Genomic DNA, 20,160 nt, shown 5'->3' on the forward strand with positions numbered 1-20,160 from the left:
GCGTGACAATTGTAGCAGCTGTCTCCTATAAAAGTAATCTAGTACGAACTACAACCACAGTCTAGTATATACAGTCGCGAAGCTCAATACGTAGTAAATATGCAAACATTAGATAGTTGCTCACCACTAGGATCGCTAATATCGTCTCATTACAGGCAATTCAAAATAGAACCGTCACAGGCTATTGTTTCTAGCACCCTCAAAACTCAAGCTTCGTGACTGTATATAGTAGACTGTGCAACAACCTTGGAATACTTACAATACAACATTCTTACATTAAATGTTAAATTTATAATACCATACGTAAAATCTAGATTTCTGTGTACAATATGTTCGTATTGAAATAGATTTAAAATGAGGTTTACTCCGAAACTGTAATATTAAACATGCTTATTGAAAAATATTTAATTAGTTAATTATATAATATATTATTTTTACCCTCACATAATGAATAATATATTCTAAACTCTTGCTATTTTTAATATTTTTAAGTATGGAAAACAGGTTTATAAACATGTGATCCTTTAAATCACTGAAATTGAATTATCTTACACTTTAAATATTGCACAAGAAACTGTCTACTTCGTCCGTAAGTATTGTATAACACGTAATTGTACTTAAAAATCTCTCTGTATTCACAAATTATCGAGGTTGTACTTGTTGCTTCCACCGGAGAACTTTATTATAAAATCACAATAATGATATACCTTAAAAGAAAAGTAAACTCAATCAATAGCGAAACAAAAACAAAAAGATACAACCCATGCTTTTAGTAAGTTAACTATGACAAGAGCCTAACAACTTAACTTCGAGCAATCGAACTCTCGGCTGACCTCTGTAAAAACACAACCACTGCTAGGGCAAATGTCATCTATGGCTCACTTTAACATGTCTGACCTAGGGAAACAGACTGGATTCGTTGATCTCTTACATCTGTATTACGGAAAGAAGGAAGAGGGGTGAGTTAGCGGCGATGTTGCCAGACTGCTGAAACTTCCAACTTAATTTTATAATTAACCGTGCGTTTAATTACAAAACGTAATGTAGGTTTTATATTCCTTTAAGTGTACTTTATTGTCCCTTTCAAACTGCAGGATTAATTCACTTCCACCCTGTATATATTATGAAACAATTTCAAACAACTACTGTATTAAATTTAATGAAATATACCTGTTAAAATTCTTACACATGTCTTTACTTGAAGAAAAAAAAAACACAAACACTCAGTATTGAAACCGTATAACAACAGAAAACAATAACAAAAGACTGTAATTCTCAGCATGTGACACGTTGCCAACATCTTCGACGTTTATAATGCGGTAGAAAATCAAGAGATTTGTTAAAAAACACTAAACGGCGCCATCTATATATATATTTGGTGTTATTCCTAGTGTAATAATTATTGAAGAAAAGTACTAGAGACGATTCTGGGAAAGAATTTTGTGAAATTATGGTTAACGGGGTCACATGAAACCATGTGTAGACTGGAATAGGTATATTCCAAACTCGATCTTCCCGTATAGAATGACCAGTAAAACTCATAAAATTAATCCAATGAGCCAATTCTTTTATACAAATGTGTGCAGTGAAATACTGACTGACGTGTAGAACGCCGGACAGCTTGTATTAGGGATAGCCTACTGAAACCGTGTGTTCCAAAGCGTCTAAATGGATATCTTGCGAACACGGCAATATATTTATTAACTTACACTAAAGAAATTAGAGAAACTGGCACAATGAGAGGTATTTGCTTGTGTTAAACTGCAAGGCTATGCAGTCAGGCGATTGCAAACAAACCCCGTTAGGAATGTCACGGTTTAGCATTTACCAAAAGTAGTACCTGTCCTAAATTAAATAATTCAAAATATTCTCTACGTTTCAAACAAAGAATTAATGTTAGTTTATTTTTATTTGCGGGGCTGCTACAGTTATTTAAATTATATCCAAATAAAAGAGGAAGAACACACATCGTACCCTATAGGATGGAGAAAAATTGTTTCAAATCTCTATGAAGTGCAAGAGTAGACCTAAACAAACAGTTTGTGGTAGGGAACGGGTAATTACGGCAGTAAGATTCTGGACGTTTGGCGAAGTGTAGCTTCACCGTCATTAATCTGTGTCCGTAAACAACAGGGAGCAACGAATTGTACTCAGTATCTGCAAGTGGGAGGTTCATTTCTAGTCAACAGATACAATGCTGGTCGCAGGCGATCAGTAAGAACTCCGGAGCTTGACGAAGGAATTCTGCGTCGGTTACAATGAGAGAAGTGCGCGTGCGATCACTTCCTCGTGAAGTTGGAGGGTCACCCATCAACTAGTGTGAAATGTTTTGCACGAGGATATAGGCATTCATTCCATTTACACCAAATACGTACATTATCCGCGTCTAGGTCATCCTGCTGCTATGGTGCTGTTTTGTCGGTGGATGTAAGACCAGACTATGGAGCGGCCTGGATAAAGCAGCATTTACTAGGGATGCAGTACACAATAACCACAACAGTCACAACTGGTCACAAGCACACTACCAGGATCGATTTACTACTAATTATTGTGCAGGAATCGTAGGCGATCATCTAATTAGTTCATACTTCCTTCCACCAATCGAGTGGCCCCGTTAAACAACTTCCTGGAGTAGGGTACGTATTACCGGAACTGCTACAATATGTCCCATTGCACGTTCGGCGGAACATGTGGTTCCAAACCGATGGTGCTTCGGATCACTAAGATGTTCATGTGCGACGTCCCATTAATACACGATTTGGTGACCAATGAATTGGTAGAGGAGGTCTCATTGCTTGGCCCCCAAGATCACCCTTATGGACTTATTCCCCTATGGATACATGAAAGGCCCGGTGTACTCTGACTCTAGCAAGTCCGAAGAGCAACTCAGCAGCAGCTTCTCTAGTCATTCAAGAAACACCAGAAATCTTCGAACGAACCCACCAGTCCCTAATTGGAAGATGTACACTGTGTGTAAATGCACAAGTTTGCACTTTCGAACACATGCTGTAAACTGTTAAAGTCTTGGTTTTTTCTGAACCGACGCATGCGAGTTGCGAGGCCCACCTCGCACAAATCCGGACTATGCGAGAGGTAGTGAGTGGTTTCTATGGTTGCGAGGTGCGCAGACCTAGCATCTCGCAGTTGTAGGAACCACAAACTATCTCTCATGTAGTCCAGATTTGTGCGATGCAAGTCTCGCACCTCGCATCTCGCATGCGTAGGTTCAGAAAAACCAAGGCTTTAGTTAATAAAGATTATTGCGTTGAGTTTCAGTTTCATTTTCAGTGCGGCATCTAAATCTATTGGTACAATAATTATCTGTTTCCGGACTACATTTTTTACCTCAAACCGTCTGTTTAGGTCTACTCTTGCACAGCACAGAGTTTTGCAACAGCGATTTACGAAACTGCGCATTTTAATGTGGTCCCTTAGAATCCTGTAGTGAGTGAAGTCACAATCAATCAGATGATGATAAAGTGAGGTAACATGATTGAAACGTACGCGCTTTGGTGCTGTGGGAAAGAATCTGCGATGTCTAAGTCGATAGGCCACATTTCGCCGTTCCATTCAATAGGAACCTACTGTAATTGGTAATACATATGAGAGCATCGTGCGTACGTCATCAACCTCAGCAGACAAGGGGACCGAGTCCATAAGCTAGGCGAGTGAAGACAGAAACACATTATTTCAAGCGTATGTTAGATAAATATTCTGATAAAGGTTTAACGACTATTGCTAGAGATATCTTTCTTACGCCAAGAGCAGTTTAAAATTCAATGTTGCATCGTATCCAGCCTGTATGTTGTCATCGGGACAATGAATGCCGGAAGATGTTAAAATCCTGCACATAGAAATGTACCGAACCCTTTCACTGTGTGAGTGGAACTCGAGTAAACTCACCCATAGAGAAGGAAAATATGCGAAATCGAAGGGTCCTATTTCGAAGTCTTTAATTTGTAAAAAATGAGGAAAATTTTGTATAAAGAGGGATGTAGGTCCGTGGCCCATTTCTTTTAAGGCTCACCCCGACATCTGCCTTAACGCCTTAGGAAAACCTCGGCAAAACACATGCAGAATGAGTTGTCTCAATTTAGGAGACTAGCCAATCAGCTCTCTGGTGAGTTTAGTGACGTATAGCTCGATCGACCTCGAGGGCATTATTTAGGAAGTGTGGGTATTAGTCCAACCACTGCACTGCTGCCGCTAAGTCGTCGTTGTAATGGTTACAACACAGAATTCTACGAAAATCTTCAAGCAGAGTTTTGCAGCATTTATTAACTTCCTTTGAATAACTTGAAAGTAAAAGCAGGGTGCGAAAGGAAAGCATTCACCGATAGATAATTTCGTCTTTAGTACTGTAGGTTATGATAACTCCGAATTAAACAAGTTATTCTCGTATGAGTTACAAGGTACGGTATTTAAATAAATATGGACTTAACACTTTCTCCTTCTATCTCCTTGCGTGAATTAAGGGCTCAAGGATAGATAAACGAATGATATCGGCGCTTTCAGCGACTCCGTTTTCTTCAGTTAACACGAGTGTCAAAGGTTACGTTACAGTTCAGCGGAAATTGATGTAACTGCCTCGTCTTACTGACGCAGATAGATGTTCAAAATTAACCAAATGCACACAGGGGCTATAAGGCCACGCGCGTTCGTTCTCGAATATTTCGACAGCCACATCCGGTTGTCACATTATCAGACAGTCAAATTGTTCAATAGGAAATAATGTTGTTAATTGTAATTGTATTCTTTTCATAACGACCATTTTATAAAGAAATTGTAAGACGACTGAGATTATAGTTCAATGACAATGGGAGGAAATCAGTGTTAACTAATGACGTTTTATGGAAGGGACCGATGTTTGACTCTCGAAAGTCTCACGAAGGTGGCGTGGACGAAGGATTCCTCTGTTCTTGCTTCACAGAAATCAATTAGTCAGCAGAGACTGTAAAAATGATTAAGACGAGCCAGCAATACATGAACAACATTTGAATGCATGACTGAAGACTGAAAAGGAAGAAGAAAATATGTAGAATGACGTAAATGAAATTGAATAAAACACACAGAGGGTTCGGTTTGTAGTTGGGTGGCTAGCTGAGTATGATGCGTGTAGAGAGCATGTATGTATCGTTGGGCCATAAGGCAAATAGAAGATATGATACAAATGCAGGCAGGCAGGCAGACTGGAATTAGATTGCTAGACACACAGACACAGAGACGAATAGTTTAATAGTCTATATGCATGTCTAAGGACAATAAATGTATATACAATGTGAAGTAATGTCAAGATGAAAACAATTACAAAGGAATTGTATAAATAAAAAGTCCGTCAATGTTATAGGAAGGCATTGACATTGACCAACTAGAGATGCATGATTTGAGAGCAGACATATTTAAATTAAAATGTGCTATGGAAATTTATTTCCAACTTTTAAAGCCATGTGTTGAAAGTTACTGTGTGATTTTTTGTCTACAAGCAGAAATACTAAAATTCTTTCTTTGTCTCGTATCATAGGAATGAATGCCATTTATTAATATTAAAGTAGAAAGATTACCTTTAACATATACGATTAGCTCTGGATTATATACATTTATTATAGTCATGATACATACTTACAGTGTTGAGTAGGCCTACATGTTGCATTTGATATTATTCTTACAGCAAAGTTCCCATTCTTAGAAGTACTGTTACTCCGAAGTAATATTCCATAATTAAGAGTGTGCTTTGAAAATAAGCAAAATAAGCATCATGAATATAGTTTGCAGTTACAACTGTTTTTTAACCTCTTAAAGAGAAACAAGGTTCTCGGGAGTTTGCTAGAAACATAATTGTCAACTTAAGAGTCAACAATAATAGTCTACCTAAAATATTCAAATAATTAAGTTCATGATTACTGTTCTTCAAAGTAAAAAGCACACGTTCAGTTTCACCTGAGTTCGTCAAAAATCATAAGCACTGAACCAAATTTTAGCATCTTAAATCTTGTTGAACAAAATGTTAAACAAGAATTAATATCACAGTGGTTAATTGAAAAATTTATTATCGTCTGCCGATAGCACTACGATACTGTATTCGCCTTCACATTTTAAGGTAGGTAACAAGAACAAAATAGGATCCAATACAGCGACCTGAGGAACTCCATTGTAATCATTAGAACGAGACAGCGACAAGAAGTCACGTTCCTTGGCTTACGCAATGAGTTCAGTATCGGGACCCAAAATCCGAGGTCTGTTTATCACAACAGATTTGTTACCGTTGAACGGAACACTTTGCTTTGCGATTTGATAAATAGGACGCAAAAATCATTAATTGCTTGTCTATGATACGTAAATAACTTATTTTAGTTAACAGAATATGATCAACATAATCAAACGCCTTGCTTAGGTTACAAAAGATTGCATAAAAATAGTAATTATTAAAAAAAAGCCTCCAATACACGCTTTACAAGGCTTACCAACTGCATCTTTGGTATTAAATTTATCTCTAAAACCAGAATGTTCGAAATACATAAAATTATTAGATTCTAAATAAATTACAGCCGATACATATCCACATATAGAGTCTTACTCATTCAGGAGTGGGTTAGTTTATATTATATCGTATTAACTTCTATTCATTTGGAACTTACTAGCAATAAAATAAATAAATCAATAGCAATAAATCAACAAACTCCTGACATAAATTTCAAGGAATTGAATACCTGTACATCTAACTTCTGTGAAAAGTTTTCAATAATATGCTAAACCAAATTTGAAGCAACGACCGAGTGTAGCACTGAAGCAAGAGTTCAACACGTTACCCCTAGACCACTTCAGTGTCCCAGACTTTTATTAGCAATTTTCTAAGCGAATTTTCATTAAGTAGGTAATAAAAAAACAAAGGTAAACGTATACACAAGAAATAAGGACGATACTGTATTAGAACGGTCCTGTGGTAATGTAATAAAATAAAATAGACAGAAAACCGTTGATAGAGGAATAGGAATGTCTAGAAATTATTTTGTCAAAACTAGATGTCTGTATCCAAAATATAACACGGGAAAAGCGCTTCCTTGAATACTTTTCTCAAATGAGGACAAAGGACTTCAGGAGAATGAGAAAACAGCTCCAACACAATTACTAAGTTTTTACAAATTTATACGACTATTGATAGGCCTATAATATAATTCGTATAAAGAACTGAGTTGAATTCGATCGTGTGTCAGAGATCGAAATTGTCTCAAGAAGTTCACTAATAATTGCTTATACAGCAATGAATCAGAGAAATCCCATCAACTGTCTAGGACTTGCCTGCAACTCAGCTCCTCGCGACAGAACTCGGCAAGGGAGTGGCAGGTGGGCATCGCAGAGCCTTCCACTCGCTGAGCACACACCGGATGCAGCTTCTCCTGCGCTACCAGACACTCGTCTTGCTTGTTCTCGGTTTTCCTGTAAACACATCACAGAAGAACTCATCATCATCACAAATAATCGATTAGTTAACATTTATCTTGTCAATAAGAAGACAGCTCATCTCTTTGAATCGAAGTCCTATAGACACAATTCGAAAGTGTTTTCAAGATGGGTAATAAGTTTGAAGCACATTTTTGCAAGCCACTTTCCCTGGAGTCTGTTGTACAATGAGGCAGGCAGGTAATAATATGTTGCCCAGGCGATCATGGATATGAAGTGGGCAGTGTTACAAACCGTTCTCTTGCAATGTCTTTAATGTTTTATTTTCAAAACAACATTCACCTCACAGCAACAACTTAGAGCTCAGTGCAATTGTTAAAAGTGGCGACCACCTGTCTCAATGCATGCATTACAATGACGCATGAAATTTTGTAAGCAGTAACAAATAACAAATATCAACATGGAAGCGCCAGACAGTTGTTTGTTATGACAATTAAAGCAGCTTGCAGAAACGTCCTTCACTTTCAAGATCTCGTGGGGTCCGCAATATTCATTTCCGACCACTGTTTCCTGATGCCAAAATGCTCAGTTTAGAGTCATAATTTTGACCCTAAAATTTGGAGATATCCTGTGTAATTTATCCAATGTTACATGAGTAGTTTAATATCAAAGACGGACATCTGTCGCCTCCATAGTTTTGATCTAGAGGCACTTTTTTGTTTCAAAGCGTTCTTTGTAGTATTTTAAAACAATTTATTTTTATAAATGTAGTGTTAGAGTTTTTATATAGTTTCATTATAACTGAAAAAAAATCATGAAAAAATGTATAAGAATCCACATTATCAAAACTTCATCTGAAGGTCAGATGTCCGCATTTGATATTAAGCTACTCACATGTACCCGTATGCACAACTCTGATTGTCCCAAGTATCGCAGTTCCAGATTTGTTTTATTCGCTGTGTCAATATTGCTTTTCTTTCGTTTCTGTCTTACTTTCCCAATACACGAAATAAAGACAGAACCACTGAAGAGCGGCATGTATGACATTACTCGTTGCCGTTGGCGGGTATCGTAAAGCGGCGACGCGATGGTACCACCATTCGTATAGCTACAGTTTCCTTAATAATTTTGTGAAAAGGAGGTGTTGAAGCTGGTAGTCTTCGTAGTCCACACATTTTTGCCACCTCTTTAAAAAACTTGCCATCACTCGCTTTAATTCTCGTTAACGGAAATTGTTTCAATTTTTCCAGGGTGTGTTGGTTTGTCTTGTATACTACATCCTTTACTTTACCTCAGATATAAAAGTCGTAATGGGTTAGGTCGAGGGAACGAGGGGCCACAAATGCTTACTATCAACTGTTCTGATTGAACGCTTTTAATTTCTGTAATGGAAACGTTGGCTGTATGAGCTGTGACAGAGTTCTGTTCTTGAAAAAGAAGCAAATCTCGCTCCCTGAGGGTTAATCTTCTAAAACGAGGTGAAATCAAATTCAAGTAGGCCTATGGTGCATTCCCTGTGAAATCGGATATGAGAAAACTTTACAAATGTGTAATTCCTCGAAAACAATTATGTGCATGGGATAGAAGATATATAGGCCCTCCCGGTAGGGGCAAGTTACCTGGTTGAGGTTTTTTCCGGTTTTCCCTCAACCCAATACGAGCAAATGCTGGGTAACTTTCGGTGCTGGACCCCGGACTCATTTCACCGGCATTATCACCTTCATCTCATTCAGACGCTAAATAAACTAGATGTTGATACAGCGTCGTAAAATAACCCAATAAAATAAAATAAATATATAGGCCTACTGTGTGAAGTCTGTTCTCGTTTAAATCCCTTCATTTTCTTGTCTTATTGCGTTAAATTTAACGTATTTCCGTAAAAATCTCCAGTTTCAAAGGACAAACTTGAAACAACTTATGATAGACATTCCAACAAAAGTTCATATCATAGGTGAGAATACGATTTTCATAACTATGCATCCACCATATTTTACATTAATTTTTAACAGTCGTAAGTAGATATGTTGATACTTGATAGACTTCCCCACAGAAAACAAGTAAAAATAAAAATATTAACTAATTCCTGTCTTTGGAAAAATTGTATCACTTATATTTTCCGCTATTCATAAAGGAGTCCCCCTGTAAAAATAATGTTAAATTATATTACTCGATACGCCCATGTCCCAAATCGGGTGATAGTGTGCGCACGCTTCGCTTCTACACGCGTGACTTAAGCAAGGACTTTCCTGTCCTGCTAGAAGAAAGATAGATTAGAGGGTACGAACTAGAGATGAACAACGATCGAGAAAGCGAGACTAACAGCGCCCGCAAAGCCGAAAACCCGCACGACAATGTTGTAATACGTCGCGTCCTTGACGTAAAGACTTTCGAGTTTTCCCAGACTCGATATTGATCATCTCCCGAAGTCCCGAAGTCTAGCGGCCTTCAATCGCCACAGTTGTTTATACCTGACTGAACTTTTATCTACTTTGGCAACTGTTATATATGTATAAACAATCAAGTAGCCCATTTGAAACGTCTCTACCTTTCAGTGTATAATAATCCGTTCCTCACTCTTTATTTAATTACTAGGCCCTTATTAAAAGGCTAGGAATTTTCTTTTCATATGTTTAAGATCAAGTGTGCAATCTCAAGTAACAAGATATTAATGTCATGTTTTATGTTTCTTAGAAATGGAAATTTATTTGAGAATTGTTTTTTTTTTTTTCTGTTTATATAACCATAGGTAATATCATATAAAAGAACCAGAACATTTTGATAACTAAAATACTGTTCTGTTTTGTCTTTTTGTCTCATTTAAGAAGTTGTGTTATTTATTTCAATGATGTATATTATTCAAAGTTACGAAATCTTTCCACGCCGACCAAATGCAATTTCGAGAATGACAAGCGAGACTCGAAGCGCACGAGAATGACGAGCCGAGACTCGAAAGACAAATGCAACGAACACAGAGAGCGAGAGCGGCAGTTAGTTTTGTTCATCTCTAGTAAGAACATGTCATAGCTCCTATGATAGCCAATGAATCGCGCTGCAATTATTTTGATTGATATGTCAATGTTTAAGGTAAACGAAAAAGAAAAATGGAAATCAAAATCTTTTTTTTATGTAGAAAAAAGTACTAATTGCGAAATGATCAGTTCAAAGAAGACATGTGCACCTTCAAAAGATGGTACAAGGATTTTTTTTTGTTTTTGAAGCGAGAGAAAAGTTGAGAATGAATGAATATTACTTTTAAAAGTTATCGCTGCTCAAAATTCTTACTGGCTTCCGAGTTACGGCGAGTTGAGAGTCAAGACTCAATCAAACGCATGTAGTAGGCCTATGAAATAAGACAAGCACGAACACTTGAGTAGAGTTACAAATTCCACGGACCACCAACACGCCCAGGCTTGAGCTGCAAGTTATGCCGGCCTGCATAATCCTGACTTGTGCAAGAGACATATAAGGAACTTAACTTTCGTGTATGAAGTATTTCATTTCTATGTTTATATGCCTTGAATAAAGTATCTGAAAGCTGCTATAATTAGCCCTGAAAGTTTGCAAAATTTCCATATTACTAGTTTTAATTTTATTTGAGGGAAAATAATTCAAATACGAATTAAACAGAGTGCGGCCTAATCTTATACAACGATGAATATGTTCTACAAATAAGTATATTCGGGAAGATAAGACTTTAAAACGAGGTAATGCTAATATTTAAAATTTAAAGAGTTTGGCAGCTATGGCTGCATAAAGAACGTAATTTTGTTCATATATTGTAAATTTGGCGAATTTTTTTTAAAGAAAACTATTAAGCCCAGGGAAGTCATATTTCGCAAAAACATCCATCTCTCTCTCTAGTCTATTTGTTTAAAAATATAATGAAAATTGAAAATTGTTAGCTACATTTGCCTAATATTCCGTCCGATTTCACATGGACTCGCCCGTATGTGTCAGCACCTACTGTGGCCTCCTCAGAAATTAGACGTGTGAATTTTTCGCCGCTCACAGCACGCTATAATTATACCCATTTTCTCATCGTGGAGGGGCACTTCAAGAATGTTCTTAGATCTTTTCAGAACAAAAATAGCATCTATTTTGTGAATTCGCATAACCATAACCGTCGAGGTTAACCAAGGCGCGCCAAAGAAAAATATTTAATGCAAGTCTGTTACTCTCTTATGTACAGCCTTACACACAAAAAATCTCCGATCTCCTGTAACGTGAATGTTTAAAGTCCACTTCGGGCAGCACCTGCTTCACACGACTAGGGAGAGAATGTTTATTTCTTGAATACATCTTTGTTATATATTAGTTAAAACACTTGATCTAGAAACGAACACAAAACCAAGGGACAAAAGTAACAAAGTGAAAACAGAGCGAAGTCGTGCATAAGAAATTCGTTCACTTGTAAACCCAAGTTCTTCCGGAATCTACCGAAGTCTGTCGAAGGAGACTTGGCGTCACTTGTTATCTGTGGGAGAATTCATCAATGAATCATTATTCGCCCAGTAATTAACCCGTAAGCGCCGCGTTCTTCACACTGCAATCAAATCTGTAGGAAGGAAAGCAAATTTAGGTGCATGCCTAAACGATGCAGAAAGCATTACATCACGAGTATGTAGCTTATGATTGAAATGAAATATACTACCGGTGAAAAGTTTTCGATAACCTACCACAACTATGGATTTGTGGTTCAAACAGAGATTTCGTTTTGAATATTATATTATATCATAATGCTAGAAAGAAAAAAATATTTATTTTGTTGGTCTATTTAGTTTTTCCGATGTGTTTGTACATTGAAATAATGTATATCTATAGTTGTTTTCATAGCTGATCGAAAACTTTTGACCGGGAGTGTATGTCCGTTTTTGTCACCGCAACGAATGTGTAGGCCTATTGTGTACAATCCAGGACACGAAGTTTCATCCTCTAATTTCGGTGCGTATTAAATTAGGAAAGTCCAGGGAAACAGAGTATGTTTGGAATTGAACCGCTTACATCAGCTGCTTGTTTATGAGAATGACGTGAATATGTTAGGAGAAAATCCGCAAACAATTAGGACAAAAACGAGAATTTTACTTGAAGAAAGTAAGGACATAGGTTTGGAAGTAAACCCCGAAAAAACAAAGTACACGATTGTCTCTCGTGACCAGAAGATAGTACGAAATGGAAATATAAAAATTGCATATTTCTCCTTTGGAAAGGTGGCAAAAATTCAACTACATTGGAGCAACAGTAACAAATATAAATGACACTCGAGAGGAAATTAAAAGCAAAGTTAGAATTTGTAAAAAAATTATATCACCGGCTGTTATGTTCTGTGAAACTTGAGAGAGGAACAGAAGTTAAGGGTGTTCGAGAATAAGGTGCTTAGGAAAATATTTGGGGCTAAGAGGAATGAAGTTACAGCAGAATGGAGAAAGTTACACAACACAGAACTGCACGCATTTCATTCTTCGCCTAACGTAACTAGGAACATTAAGTCCAGACGTTTGAGATGGACAGGCCACATAGCACGTATGGGTGAATATAGAAATGCATACAGAGTGTTAGTTGGAAGATATGAGGGAAAAAGACCTTTGGGGATGCCAAGGCGTAGATGGGAAGATAATATTAAAATGGAATTGAGGGAGGTGGAATATGATGATGATAATAATAATAATAATAATAATAATAATAATAATAATAATAATAATAATAATAATGATTTATTTTAGCTGGCAGAGTTAAGGCCGTAAGGCCTTCTCTTCCACTCAACCAGCAAAAAATATATATACATATGCATGAACTTACAAAGAAATCAACAATTTGATTTAGATGAGAGTTACATGTATACAAGAGTTATTTACGAATTAAACAACAAAATACTATGAACTATTAATTAAACACTGAAATAAAGTGTGTAGCAGAATTAAGCTAAAATACATATAATGTTAATGTATTTCAAATAATATTAGATAATAGAAAGAGATTATAATGAGACTATTTTGAAAATACAGCACTATCAGGATGATTTCTAAAGAAAGAAGTAACAATGTAGTCAGTGATAGTTTAAATCGGTATGATTGGAGTGAAATGCTAATAAGGTTATCTTTTAAGCTGTTTTTAAAGGTGTTTATTGTCTTGCAGTCCCTAATACTTTGTGACAAGGAATTCCATTGACGCGAGGAGGATACTGTAAAAATGATGAATAACAAAAGTTCTATGAAGAGGTATATTTAGCGTGCCACAATTAAGTGATCTGGTATTTACGTCGTGGTTAGAGTATAGTAGATAGTAGAGACTGGATTAATCTTGCTCAGGATAGGGACCGATAGCGGGCTTATGTGAGGGCGGCAATGAACATCCGGGTTTCTTAAAAGCCATTTGTAAGTAAGTAGATAAATGAGTTCAGGTAGACATAGAGTAGGCCTATGTCTTTTAGCTGATACTTTAAACAGAACTACTATTAGCAACGTGATGTACTAAGAGTACGAGTACGTGAGAAATCATGTGTCAACTTCATCGCAAAAAAGTCAAATCAAATATCTAAATATGTTTATTATAAGTTATGTCTTTTATATACAATCCATAAACTGAAACTTTATATTTACTTTTCCTTCGGTGCATGAAATTGAATGAAATGTACGGGATAAGACACTATGGCCCAACACTGCGACCTGTTGCGATCTATTGCGCTAACCCTCCAGCTAAGCGCATTCCCAAACTATCACCGGCTGCCTGCAGCGAAGTTCGCTGCGTACCTAGGCAACCCCCCTCGTCCTAGCCAGCCCCCTCCTTGCGTCAAGTGGCGATCGGGGAATGCTATGGAATAATGCTGAACTGGAGAAATGATGTAGATGCCTAATATTTTGAAAAACCCCAACTGCGAGTTTGTCCGTCACAAGCGTCACTTTGGATTTTTCAATGAAAAATTCCAGACCTAACCGAGATTCGAACACGGGCCGCCTGCTTGACAGGCCGGAGGTTTGACCACTCAGCCACCGCAGATGTTTCGGTGTGTAGTAATAATTAAATTCACTGTGAATTTTAAACGATATTACATGAATGTTATCTGTAAATACGAGTAGTACTGCACTATCATTCGCTACATAGGCCTATCACTGTTACAGGAACTGAATTTTGTGGAAGTGACCCTCATTTGTACGTGAAGTAGGTCTATGTTTCCACACAATTACTACCCTTGGGCTCTTGAGTCATAATCCTTGAAAGAGCGACGCCACTTCATGTACACAGGCTTGCACGTTTGGTGAACGTAAATATTTGAATCCGATTCAGATTTTCACAAAATGTTTAGTTTGGCATTTACTGTAACATATTAATACAACAACTTTCTAATCGTTAGTGAAGAAGACAAAAGCGGCAGAACAAACCTTAAGCAGTATATTAGCGTAGTTCATCCATCCATCCATCCATCCATCCATCCACCAAACAGTCCAACTAATTACTATTTCCTTCGTCCACATATTCATACATACACCATATCAATCCACTCAACCTATGTGACAATCCATGTATCGACACATCTATTCACTGATAATCAATCAATCAATCAATCAATCAATCAATCAATCAATCAATCAATCAATCAATCAATCAATCAATCAATCAATCAATCAATCAATCAATCGAGGGATAAATAAATAAATAAATAAAAGTACGAATGAATAAATAAGTAAAGGATTCAAACAAACATAAATAAATAAATAAATAAATAAATAAATAAACCCACCTGCATCTCCATTCATTAATACATTTATTCATCCAACTCATCCAACAATAATTGATCCATCTATCTATTCGGGCATTCACTCATAATATTCACCCTATCCTAATTCTCTCACCCATTTACTCTACTCAACCAACAATACATCAATCCATACATCCACTCGTCCACCCAGTTTGATAACGCAGTCATGTATTCATACACCCCAACCGATAATTCATTCATACATCCATTACCGAAACCGACAGTCCAGTCATGTCCACTCACGCCATCCAATAATCTATTCATATAGACCTATGCACCCACCCATTCCGCAATAGTCCATTCATCAGTGGCGGTTCCTCGGGGGAGGGAAGGGAGGAACGTCCTCCTCACATTTGCTTCTTTTGAAAGTAAATACCAAATAAAATATGTGCCTTGAAATTCGAGGAAGATTCGATAATATTTAAGTTCACAGCTATAAGAAAAACTCGGTTGATCGAGTTTTAAACGACGCGCGCTCATGTGCTGTAGAAAACTGTGAGAAAGATGCGAGATTGTCTGTGTGGAGGAAAGGCACTCCATTCCTCCTCTACTGCAGTTAACACACATAGACAACAGCGCACTAGCGGCCAGAAAAAGAAGCAGAGTTTTAAAGCAAGTAAATGAACGGAGAGGGAGGAGATCCTCCTCTGAATCAGCGCATGGGCGGGAAATAGAAACCGACTGGTGCAGCAAGCTCGCTACCGCTGCCACCTAACGATGCTGCATTCAACAACGCTATGAAAGACACCATGTAAACTTTTTTAAAATTATAAATCAAAAATATTATTCATTGCACTTTATATAGGCTACTATTCATGGTTCGAAACTTTCGTGGATATTTGAAAGTTAAAGTCGGGTTTATGTAAAACAAAGAGGAAGTAGTTCTACGTAGTTGGCTCCTTAAATTCACTTCTATTCATTGTTTACTAGACAGGGCAACAGCCAAGTTGTCAGTTTTGTACAAATATATTTGAAACAGAAAGTAGGGACTCCAAACTACATTATTTTAACATAAAACGTTAATCGGCCACCGGCAACTTTGAACAATAATGATAATATGACTTTACAGGAACTGACATTCTTCAAAAGGATGTGACGCTGAAGTTGTAAAATGTACATGTGGCAACACAGACCACGTGGGTCAGTGCAGTGTTCTCGCTTTCCTCAGATTATTTCCCATTCCCATTTCCATTTCCATAAAACGGTTCCGGTTACGAGTTAGTAGCTAGTCTCTTCCAACACGTGTGATGCTGTAGTGTGCTCGAAAAATGCTATGAAGTTGTGAATTTCCTTGTAATTGTTAATTTGCGCAATTATTCAACAATGAATGGAAGTGAAAACATAATATATTTTGGGCAATTTAGGAAACTCAGTTTACAAGAACAGATTATTGCTATACAGAAGGGAAGGCCAACCTCAACACTACCTGGTCTTACATGTATGCATGTAGGCTAATTTGTAGCATGTTTCATTCAAGAAGGTGTCATTTCGTGCTGTTAACTTCTTTCCTCCTCTTAAGAAATATGCAGGAGCCGCCACTGCCATTCATCCATTCACCCACCCCACCCAATAGGCCTAATCCGCTGATATACTCAGCCACCCCATCCATCGCGTCATGGTAGTAGAGCTCCTCTGCCAGTTCTCTCCAATAGCTGGGCAGATTAACCTGAAAAGTCTCACAAGGAGTATTAACTTTACAATCACTATCACAACTTACGTGTTTTCTTTTTCCAGAGGTTTATCAATTTCTGTTTTTATAACAAAAACCTTGTTTTGTTTAAGTTCTCAGTGGAAAAATGGAGAAACATTTAAGGCCGTGTGCTTCACGTTGCCTTTTACAGCAACGCGTTGCAACGCAACGGTGCAGCGGCCAGACACAAATTAGGTTCAAGGTGTAGACCGCATTTTGTGTATTCCGCCTGCTCATTGGAGTCACTTTCTTAAAAGCATATTCGCTTGTCATTCTAACCGTGTAGCAAAGAAATCACCTTTATTTTCAATTCCTAATATTAGGGCATATCCGCGTTAGGCCGCAAAGGACAAAACGCTCAAATCGTCAATACAAAACAATAAAGCAATATTGAGATAAATTCTTCAGGGGTTGGACATCTCGTCCCATCGGGGAGTCGCGGGATTTGCTACACGAGTATGCCACTGATTATGTAAACAGCATGGCATAGGATCACCGTTAAAAGAGCACATTCGTAATCGTGATTTGTAAGAGTGATTTGACTTTCCTCAAATACGGAATATTACTTCGATGTTTCCACTCTTGCCGTTGTCAATATTTCGCACATAGAGGATGAGGAACCATTAACATTACTTTCGACTTTGATTATAGTTGTACCACTGTCTTGCACATCCTAAGCGCTGCTCCGTATACGCATACACCGTTTACCGTCGTAATTAACAGAGGGAAGTAGTCGGCCGGCCACCCCGATCCGGCATCACCGAAACTCGTACTTCACTGCAATTGTAGCTTCTGGAGACATGACATCGTATGGTATGAAAACTTGGAATGGGAAGTGGAGAGTTCCTTGAAAAACACTTCTCCAATCTTGTCCACTTGCGAGTGCAAGCTTCATTTAATATAGGCTCTACCCATTCAGTTCCATGAATAAATATTCCACCAAATTACGTATCTTAATCAAATTTCATAACCGAACGGCGTTACCAACACTGATTTTTGTCTGTGTAAATGTAATCATGATGAAGACGAGCAACAGCGTAACTGTTCAACCGTCACTGTTAATATGTGCATTCGATATCTAGTGTTTGAATATCGAATCAGTTGCAAACGTAAGGAAAGCTGGTGTTGGGAAAGTTAATAATACTTGCCTAAAAGAAGCAACTACATAGGTAAACTTCCTACATGTAAACATTTGAATTTCACAAAGGTGATTTGAAAATAATTACTTTCTGAATGGACTATTCTCACAACATATCGGGGCGTGGACTTTGAGGATCTTATTTATAATCGTTACAATTCGCAACATGTTTTCATTTTCAAATGTATCTCTGTGACGCTCGGCGAACAATGTAGAAAACGTTTAGAGCACAGATTTCCAATTGTAACTCGTACGAGGTAACCCCTGGCGTAAGCAACCCGCAGCGCATATTCTTTAAGGTCGTTTTTCCTATTTTATATGGAAAGTTATTGGCCTTAGCAGAGCATGCTTGACGTGCAATATCTCCTGGTTCTATAGGCGTTTGGGCACCCATGGTTTAGGGTGATATTAGACTAGTCTTCTTATCTAGTGATTGCTAGGAAAATCCCTGGCCTTTCTCATTTGTGTCTTCCGAATTGCAAATCCAACCATCTCGGCCCTCTCTCATAAAGAAGTTCTGCAAGCACAAAATATGTATCTTGAATTGATAGTACGAAAGGACTTCAGTTCGCCCCCTCTTGAAAAAATTTGGAAATGGAACTCACTAAATGACCTTCTACTGAAAAGCAACACACTCAATAAATTCATAATCTTTTGAGCTTGAAATCTCAATCGTCTCATCTCGTATGCCGAACTTTCAAATTTGTTTTTGTGATGGCTATGTCTTTTATATATCGTACCTACTGTATGTTTATCCGGGGGAAGTCTTAATGGTTTAAGTTTTGAATATTCTGCGTAACATAGTCCGCAAAGTTGGAAATAACATTAAATATACACACGAAATTACTTCTATAAATAAACTTTAAAATGCTATTTTGTAATTTCGTCTGTCAAAAGCCTGCAAGAGACGTGCAACGAAACAAACTTTTTTCCTTAGCATTCACAACGTATTTTTTTAGGTGAGGGATAATATACTGTACTTGGGCCTATGTTAAATAAAAGTTCTACTGTATTAACAAACTGTCAGTCGCAACGTTTACGGCAATATGCCATTCTTAGTGGCTCAGTCCGTACAACGGCTTGAGATATGACGTAAATTCGATTCTTAAGCTACAGCTAACCTAAGAGAGTGTTCGCAACATGAGATGCTAGGTCTGATTTTAATCTCTCCCACTATCTCGTCTTTAGACTTAAAAAAATTATGTTTTATTTAATGACGCTCGCAATTGCCGAGGTTATATCAGTGTCGCCGGTGTGCCGGAATATTGTCCCGCAGGAGTTCTTTTACATGCCAGTAAATCTACTGACGTGAGCCTGTCACATTTGAGCACACTTAAATGTCATAGACCGGGATCGAACCCACAACCTCGAGCACAGAAGGCCAGCGCTATACCAACTACGCTACCCAGACCGACTATCTAGACTTGCCAGTGCTTCCTGTTTCATTAAATATTTGATTGACATGGCCGCATCTACCGGGCTCTTCTGTCAAGTAAATCCATATTGATTTTTATTCATTAGATCACCATTGTACACGCGATGCATAATTCTGTTCATGAGCAATTTCTCCACCGTTTTCCCTCCTACATTTAGTACGCTTCTTGGAGGCCTGTAAGCTGTTTTCCTTTCCTGCCTTTACTACAGCATCGAGCACCTTGGGAAGCATCCTTGCCTCAAGCAACCGTTGTACATTTCTGTCATGAAGCCTGGAAAGGTACTGAGAGCACAGAGTCATTCCGTCTGCTCCTGGGGCTTTGTTGTGATTGGAGCACTCCAATACTCCTCTGAGTGAACTCCAAGTTATCGTCTGTTCCTATGGGTTCACGAATTATTTTTCTAATACACCTGTGATAATGAGCATTGTTTGTCTCATCGTCAGCCGGTATTAGATAGTCTAACATGCAATTAATTGTTTCTTTTAGATTTGCGGTTAATGAACCATCGGATTTCTGCACTATGGTCACTAATAAGCTATTTCTATTCTTTCTGTAAACTTTGTTCCAAGGATTGATTGATGAAGTTACGGTGCAGTATTGTTTCCACTAAGTTATTTCCTCTCTTTCCTTCCAAATACTGACTTCTGCGATGTTCTCTTAGTTCCTCGTTAGATTTAGATTCCTCAGGGCATTCACTTTTTTCCTCATAATTTTGATTTCGTCTGTCCACCAGGGACAGGTTGTA

At 37.7% G+C, this 20,160-nt stretch overlaps 1 protein-coding gene across 2 annotated transcripts in view; it reads right to left on the reverse strand.

Annotated features, from left to right (window-relative positions):
* Gfrl (Glial cell line-derived neurotrophic family receptor-like) overlaps positions 1-20,160 on the reverse strand; it is a 1,341,875-nt gene that overhangs the window by 83,622 nt on the left and 1,238,093 nt on the right. For both annotated transcript variants that reach the window (XM_069836786.1, XM_069836785.1), the window contains one exon: positions 7,297-7,434. In XM_069836786.1, the coding sequence (XP_069692887.1) occupies positions 7,297-7,434 (138 nt within the window). The remainder of the gene's footprint in view (positions 1-7,296; positions 7,435-20,160) is intronic.

The sequence above is a fragment of the Periplaneta americana genome, chromosome 10, assembly GCF_040183065.1.
Source record: "Periplaneta americana isolate PAMFEO1 chromosome 10, P.americana_PAMFEO1_priV1, whole genome shotgun sequence".
NCBI classification, from domain to species: Eukaryota; Metazoa; Arthropoda; class Insecta; order Blattodea; family Blattidae; genus Periplaneta; species Periplaneta americana.